General features: G+C 33.2%; 1 protein-coding gene across 1 annotated transcript; it reads right to left on the bottom strand.

Moving 5' to 3' along the window:
• Nucleotides 1–589: 589 nt before the first annotated feature.
• Nucleotides 590–1,531, bottom strand: LOC123254816 (olfactory receptor 4K13-like). The gene has a single exon (XM_044683737.1). It carries the CDS (start codon nucleotides 1,529–1,531, stop codon nucleotides 590–592), a length of 942 nt encoding a protein of 313 aa, XP_044539672.1.
• Between the last annotated feature and the right edge of the window lie 7,477 nt (nucleotides 1,532–9,008).

Below are 9,008 nucleotides of genomic sequence, written 5' to 3'. Positions count from 1 at the left end.
CATTTCCTCTTTTGATGATTAGTTTGGAAACCAGCTCTGTCTTAGGCCCAACAAAAGATGTTTAGAGGAATTAAAACAGAAAAGAGCTTAGAAATCATTTATTTAAGAAGATTTTTTTTCTCTTGAAATATTTCTTGAAGTTTGCTATAATTTAAAATGACAAAATTGCATCAAATTTTAGTTGTTTATTTAAATGAAATTTCCAAAACAGATACACAATCAAAACATACAAAGTATTGATCAATAGTTTTGTAAATATATTTGATATTTCTTTGTAAACACAAGAGTTAAAATAATAGATAGCCATTCTAAGAAGAAATTTGTCTTGGTTGTCCAGTAAAAAATTTGTATCCACATAGGAATTGTCTAGTCTGGTAGTTCTTAGCCTCATTTCAGTTTTGAAACACTTTGACAGTCTGATGAAACCTATAACCATCTTTTCAGAATAATATTTTTAAGTAATTGAATTCAGTTAGAAATTAGTGAAAATAAAAAATGTACTCTATTCCCAACCAAAGTCATAGATTCCCCTGAAATCTATCTGCAACTCCCACAGGGGTCTGTGCACCTTGAGTTCAAATCTTGTCACCTAGTGGGTAGACCTAGAACTGATGTGCCGGCTCCTCAGTCTCATCATGGCTGTCTTCATCTCTTGATTCCTCAGGCTGTAGATAATTGGATTTAAAAGGGGAGTGACAACAGAGAAAAACACTGAGAGAAATTTGTCCAGTGCATAGCTACTAACTGGCCAAGCATAAATTAAAATGCTTGGCCCAAAAAAGAGAATCACCACTGTGATGTGAGCAGACAGTGTGGATAGAGCCTTAGAGAGGCCACTTGAGGAACGACGTTGGACAGTGACCAAGATGATAATATAAGAGATACACAAAAGGACAAAAGAAATCAATGAGAGAAACCCACTGTCAGCAATCACAAGAAGGTTTAGGACATATGTGTCAGTACAGGCAAGGCTTAACACCAGGGGAAGGTCACAAAAAACATCATCAATCACATTAGGACCACAAAAAGGCAACGTTACAGCAAAGGCCATTTGGCTCATGGTGTGCACAAAGCCAACAACCCATGAAAGCAGCACACTGCCTACCAAGATTCGCCAATTCATGATAGTTGTATAGTGGAGGGGTTTACATATTGCAATATAACGGTCAACAGCCATGACTATGAGAAGAGCCATCTCACTGCCCCCTAAGAGATGAACTAAAAATATCTGTGCCATGCAACCCCACAAGGAGATGGTTTTTCTCTCCCTGAAGAAGTCTGTGATCATCTTGGGGACAATAACAGTGGAAAGGGTCATATCAAGAAAGGACAGATTGGCAAGAAGAAAATACATGGGGGTGGAATTCAAGCGAGAGTCAAATGTCACCATCAGTATAATGAGACTGTTTCCAGCCAAAACTGATGTATAGGCCAGGAAGAATATCACAAAAAAGAAAATCTCAAGCTCCCAAGAACTGGTGAGTCCTAACAAAATAAATTCATTTATAAAAGAGTGATTCTTTAGCTCCATCTACTTGATTAAACTTCAAAAATCCAGAAAGTCTCTGTAAAGAAGAAAGTCTAAATGAAGTCACAATTTTGGATAAATATCCTTGAATACATGATAATATGGGGAAAAATTCATTTCATATAGAAACCACTAAAGAATGAAAATTCTTTGAAACACATCTCAAAAATTAAATTAATTCAAAAGATATTTAAGTGCAATATTGATGAATCCATTTGGTTTAAAAATAGAGAATTAAATTAAAATGCAATATGGAAACATGTCATGCTGTGATACTACAGATGAATCATTTTTTAAATTGTGTTTGAATGGAGGAGTCATAAGTCATCTGCTCTCTCTTCACTTCTAGTTCACTTTCAGGATCATAATCGTATCACCTTAATCTCTTGTACCTCCACATTGGCTGCCTGACAACCCATTCTCCCATCAATAAGTATTGTCCTGCCTTCCCCTACTTTCCAGTTCTCATATATGTTTTGTCTTCTATTAGAATGTATCCTTCTAGAGAGTATTTATTCATATTTTTATCCCCAATGCTGAGCACAGTGCCTAGCACATAGTAAATTCTTAATAAATGCTTTGCCATCAAATATTGCTCAAGAGACGATTAGCTGTTATGTTGGGCAAGTTATTTAACTCAGCTTCAGTTTCCTTATATGTAAATAAAGATAATAATAGTGCCTACCTCCCAGGGTTTTGGGGAGAATCAAATGAGAAGACATTGACAAAATATGTTGTAAACCTTAAAACATTATGTAAAAGATGATTATTCTGTCTGTCTGTCTGTCTGTCTGTCTCTCTCTCTCTTTCCTCCCCCCCACGCCCCCACATCCATACCATACACAATTTTCTTTATATTTATTGATTGGAGATTTGTTTCTTTATATGTAAAACTGGGTTTATTGAAGCAACACTAAATCCTCATTCCTTATCTTCAAAATTACAAATTTTAGTTTTTATTAATTTGAATTAAGACAGTATAAAATCCAGTATATCCAAGAAAAATCTTAATCTATCTTCCCAGAAACTATCAATACTCTCTAGGATTACTATTTCTTTGAGATTTTCTTTTAGAAAATTTCAAACCTATTTTTTGGTCCTGTGTGGTATGATAAAGCTTTGACTGTTCTTCCCCAATATATCTACTTGAAAATTATCATTGGTTCTCTCTTCCTAGTAACCCTGAACCTATCTCCTACTTTCTACTCACATAACTACTTACTTTAATTCAGACTCTCATCACCATCCTTATTGATAAATATTTGTTGAAATGAAATAAATTGAATTTGACTATTTTAAAATATATAAATTCTCTTACTGATCATGTTCACTTCTCATCTTCAATCCAGTTTCACAAGGTTGGCAAAATAACTTTCCTAAATAGTAAGTCTGACAAGATCACTCCCTGGCTCAACATTGTTCAGTGACTTCTCATGGCAAAGAGAATAAAATATTTTATGCCCAATGTGTTGCCTTAATACAGTATATAATATATATCCTCTTAAATGCCAGCTTTGTTCCCTTCCATTTTTCAATTATCACCTCAATGCAGATGTCTATTGTATCTATCAATCTATCTGTCTGTCTGTCTGTCTACCTATCTCTCTATGTATCTGTCTATCCATCTATAAATAGATATGATAGATATTCACTTACAACCTTTCCTCTGGATTCCAAACTCATACTTCTATTTGCAGGTATACCATCTCTACCCAAATGATCTGCCAGTCACCTGAAACTCAACCTGGCCAAAAGCATGATCATTTTCCATTACTTGTCTTCAATGATGTTTCGAATCAAGGCAAAATTTCTTACTTCATTAAATAGTATGTTCTATGTTCAATACTAGCAAAAATGAAAAAAGCATGTCCCTATCCTTAAAGAGTCTAGAAGCTAAAGCAGAATGGAAAGAAAGGAAAGGAAAAATGGTCAGAGAACAGAAAAAATGATTAGCTATTTCCTTTTGCACAAGTCATCTTCTGTGCCTGTATAATATACTCCCTCTTCTAATATATGCTAACTTTTTGTCATTATCATCTCAGCTATTCAGGCAAGAAAACTCAGTGAATTCTGATTCTCCTTCACTAGCCTCCCTCATCCCAAATAATGAGCTGTAAATTTCCAATGGTTCTACTTTCATGATATCTCTTAAATTAAATTCCTCCTGTCGATTCACAAAGCTTCTCCATTCAGAAACTTATCACCTTTTACCTTGATGTTTGCTATATTGAATTTGCAATATTTCAATAGTCTTCTAACAACTGATTGTAGTTTTTCTCATCTCCAATGAACTCTTGTTATGGTTGTCAAAAAATTAATTGGTCTGGCAGATCATTCTCTTGACAAATGCCTTCTTGTGTCTTCCTGTTGCAAAAATAAAATTCAAATTGTATCATTCCTTTATAAATCTTATTTCTTCTTTTCCAGCAACACCAATACTCTCTTAGTTTCCCTTTTACTATGAGGTTTTCATTTAGAATATTTCAAACTCATTCTTTTTGGTCCTACATGTTATTGTAAAACTTTAACTGATCCCTTCTTAGGACTTAGGATGAGCCTAATGAACACCTGCAGAACTGAACAGTAATTTGCTAATTTAATCAGGAAAATTATGAATAACACACTGGATCTCTCTGTTTTATGGTACCTGGGAAGAGTCAGTCAGGTGCATGCTAAGAATGACTGTCTTCATCAAATCTTATTATTTTCATAGGGCAATAGAGTAGACAGATCTCTGAGACCATGTAATCTTGTTCATTCATTTCACAGATGAGGAAACTGAGACATGGGAAGATCAAGTCATATTTATCCCTATAGTAGAAAAATACAATTTTTCAATTCAATGAATAAATCTATATAGAAACCTGTTATGTGGTTATCACATAAGTATCCCAGTATATTAGTATTAGTTACCCAACCTACCAGTTCTATATAGAGACTTCAAGAAGAAACCTCTTCAGTGAGACACAAACACTTTGAGATGACAACTCTGTTGACTATTTTCCTATAACTTCAGGAAGATATCCTCATTCAAACTAAATCTCAAGGGGGGAAAGAGGAAAAACCTTAACATAATAATAATCATGAAATCAGAAGACTGAGCAAATCCCTATGAGAATTATTAGAGAACCAGGCCAGTTTTCCTAAACTTCAAGGGAAACATTTATTCTTTTATCATTAGAGTGTAAATTTCACCAAAAGAACAGTCAATTCTGTATGAACTTGCTCTGGAAAATAGTCTTTCATATGTTACATGTTAGAAGAAAGGGACCATTCATAAAAAAGAAGTTAATATAAATGACAAAATTTTAAAAATATAAATTAGTTTTCAAGTGGAGGTTTTGTTATAAAGGTACAGAGAAATCATAGGGCATTAGGAAATATTTTGTAAGTGAATCTGATTTTACCACTTGGTGATGGCAGTTTCTTGATTAACTGCACCTGAAAACCCAGAACTTCAAAAGTCATACTCTTCCCTCTTGATGTATTTCTGTTTGTTTACTAGTAGTGTTTGATGAGGGACAACACAGTAAAGTGAGTTTTTGGACATCAAAGGTTGGTATGTGTTCTCATAACAACAATAAGCCTTAGTGCTTTGCTTCATTCATTTTAGATGAAGGAATTTATTTTATTTATAATGTTCTTTATTCTATTGAACTTTTTTTATTTGAAGATATTTTATTTTCTCAATTACATATAATAAGAATCTTCAACATATGTTTTCTGAAATTATAATTCTAATTGTCTCCCCTCTCTATTCCCTCCCCTTTCTCAGAGATGGTAGGAAACTTGACCTAGGTTGTACATATATTATCATGCAAAACATACCTCCATGTTGGTCATTGTTGTTAGAGATTATTCATATAAAACCAAAACAAAACCATAAATAAACTATTGTGAAAAAATAGTATGCTTTGACCTGCATTCTGACTCCACCAATTCTTTCTGTGGAGGTAGATAAAATTCTTTTTTCATAAGTCCCTCAGCATTGTCCTGGATCATTGTATCAATGAGAATCAGTAACTCTTTCACAGCTAATCAAGCGATAATGCTGATACTGTGCACAATGTTCTACTGGCTCTTTTCACTCTGCATCCATTAATATAGATCTTTCTAGTTTTTTCTGAAATCATCCTGGTCATTGTGTCTTATAGCACAATAGTATTTCAGTACTAACATATCCCACAATTTGCTCAGTCATTTTGCAGTTGACAGATACCCCCTCAGTTTCCAATTCTTTGCCACCACAAAAAGAGCTACTATAAATACTTTCTTTCTCCTTTTTTTATGATCTCTTTAGATACGGACTCAGTATTGGTGTTACAGGATCAATGGATATGCAGATTTCAATAGCCCCTTGAGCCTAGTTCCAAATTGTCCTAACGAATAGGTAGATCGGTTCACAACTCCAATAATGCTAGTGTCCCTATTTTCCAACATCCCCTCCAACATTATCACTTTACTGTCATATTGGCCAATCTAATAGGTTTAACATAGTATCTCAGTTTTAATTTGATTTTCTCTAATCAAGAATGATTTGTAACATTTTTCATATGATTATTTTTTAAAAATCCTTACCTTCCATCTTAGAATCAATACCATGTATTGGTTCCAAGGCAGAAGAAAAGTAAGGGCTAGGCAATAGGGTTTAAGTGACTTGCCCAGGGTCACAAAGCCAGAAAGTGTCTGAGGCCAGATTTTAACCTAGGACCTCCCATTTCTAATCCTTATTCTCAATTCACTGAGCTACTCAGTTACCCCCTATATGATTACTGATAGCTTTGATTTCTTTATATGAAAACTGCCTATTCATATCTTTTAACCATCCTTTTATTAACGATTTGTATTTTTATGAATTTGGTTTAGTTCTCTACAAATTTGAGAAATGAAGGCTTTATGAGAGAATATTTTAAAAAAAATTTCCCCTAGTTTGTTGTTTCCCTTATAATATTGGTTAGATTGCTTTTGTTTATACAAAAGCTTTCTAATTTGATATAATCAAAATTACTTATTATACATTCTATAATGTTTTCTGTCTCTGGTTTGTTCATAAATTCTTCCCTTTTTCAAAGATTTGTCAGGTAAATTATTCTGTATTCCCCTAATTTACTTATGGTGTCACTTTTTAGATCTAAATCATATACCCATTTTGACCTTATCTTGGAATAGAGTGTGAGATACTGGTCCATGCCTAGTTTCTGCCATATTATTTTCCACTTTTCCCCACAGTTTTTATCAAATAGTGAGTTCTTACCTCAAAAAACTGGAGTCTTTGGATTTATCAAAAACTAGGTTGTTATGGTCATTTACCCTATATATTGTATATCAAATCTATTCCACTGAATCCTTCTTCTTTCTCTTTGTCAATGCTAGAGTGTTTTGATGATTATTGCTGTATAGTACAGTTTGAGATCTAATACTGGTAGGCCACCTTCCTTGATTTTTTCTCTTAATTTCTTTGATATTCTTGATCTTTAGTTGCTCTAGATGAATTTTGTTATTTTTTCTAGTTGTCTAAAATAATTTTTGATATTTTGATTCATAAGGCACTGAATAACCAAATTAATTTATGTATAATTATCATTTTAATTATATTATATTTTATATTATCTCAATCTACCCATGAACAATTAATATTTTTCTAGTTGTTTAGATTTGTCTCTATCTCTTAATGTTGAACTTTGTTGGTAATGTATAGAAATACTTCTGATTTATGTGGGTTTATTTTGTATGTTGCACCTTTGTTAAAGTTATTTCCACTAGCTTTATAATTGATTCTCTGAGATTCTTCAGTATACCATCATATCCTCTTCAAAGAATAAGAGTTTCATTTCCTCATTGCCTAATTTAATTCCTTAAATTTGCTTTTCTTCTCCTTTTGCTAATGCTAATATTTCTAGTACAATATTAAATAATAGTGGTGATAATGGGCATCCTTGCTTCACCACTGACCTTATTGTGAAGACTTCTGACATTTTCCCATTGCAGATGATACTTGCTGATGGTTTTGGGCAGATACTACTTATCATTTGATGTAATAGTCCATTTATTCTGATGCTTTCTAATATTTTTAGTAGGAATGGGTGTTGTATTTGATTGAAAGTTTTTATGTATCTTTTGAGATAATCATGTGATTTCTGTTAATTTGGTTATTTATATGGTCAATTATATTGATAGATTTTATAATATTAAACCAGCTGGTATAAATCCCACCTAATTAGAATAAATTATCCTTGTGATATATTTCTGTAGCCTCTTTACTAGCATTTTATTTTAAATTTTTGTATTCATATTCATTAGTGAAATTGACTTATAATTTTATTTTCTTCTTTTTGCTCTTTGTGGCTTAGGTATCAGTGCCATATTTGTGTCATAAAAGAATTTTGTAGGGTTACTTCTTTGCCTATTTTTCTCAAAGAGTTTATATAGTATTGGACTTAATTGTTCTCTAAATGCTTCATGGAATTTACTTGTGAATCCATATGGCTCTGGAGTTGAAGGAAATTAATGTGGAGGAAGTTCCAACCTTGTGAATTTTGAAAGGCAGGAGAGTAAGCTATCTGAGAGAATATAGCTTCTGGCACTGTAGGAGTCTAGGAATATGGAAGTCCAAGAGTCCCAAAGTCAAGTCCATGTTGGACTTCTCAACTGGAGCAAATGAGTAGGAACCTCTCATTTCCAGGCCAGGATAATTCAGATAATGACTCATTAGTTATCAAAACCAAATTTGGAAAAGAACTTTATGGAACCAATAATACATAGAAACTATGCAAAGTCTGACATCATTCTTAGAGATCACATTTGAAGGTCAGGGTGGGAGAGTATGCCCTCAAGGTGTTGGGACAAATGTCTGTGTTTCTTTAATTGATTAAGTGTAACTGAGACATTAGTCTGTCACTGCTAGCCAATACCACACTGGGAATGGGAGAAATTAGAGGAAGATACCAATCCAAAGTTATCATTGGTTATTTAATAGCTAAATCTTAAAGCCTTTTCTCAGTCTTTATACTTCTTGACCTCCTTGAAGCACTGAGCATTGCTACCTTCTTTTACAGGATATTCTTTCATTTTCAGATGTTTATTTCTCTACTCTTTCTTAGTTATCCTCATAGCTGTTTGATCACTCCTTAGTCACCTTTCTTAACTCATACCCCAAATCATTGAAATTAGTGGGAGAATATATTAAAATATTATATCCAAAATTCATTGCTTTCTTTGTGTTGCTGGTCAGATTTCAAGCCAATTGTGTTTAAGGCTATAGCAAAAGAAAATAAGAGCAGAGGTTAATCTAGAAGAGAGGTTAGAGATTGAGGTAGTTGAGGAGAAGTTCATATATACAAATCTTTCTTATATTTTGCTACAATTTGAAATTCCAAAATTAAATTGATTTCCAAATAATAAATTATTTTATTTTAAGAAGCATGCGCACACACAGATACACAATCTGCTTTCTATCTCTCTTCTCTCTCACTCTTTCTCC

This window comes from Gracilinanus agilis, unplaced genomic scaffold, assembly GCF_016433145.1.
Source record: "Gracilinanus agilis isolate LMUSP501 unplaced genomic scaffold, AgileGrace unplaced_scaffold333, whole genome shotgun sequence".
Classification (NCBI taxonomy): Eukaryota; Metazoa; Chordata; class Mammalia; order Didelphimorphia; family Didelphidae; genus Gracilinanus; species Gracilinanus agilis.
The sequence above is the reverse complement of the archived record's forward strand: the minus strand, read 5'-3'. Positions and strand labels throughout refer to the sequence as shown.

Excerpts from the sequence above, each read along its gene's own strand:
- LOC123254816 (XM_044683737.1), bottom strand. The coding sequence starts at position 1,531 with ATGGAGCTAAAGAATCACTCTTTTATAAATGAATTTATTTTGTTAGGA.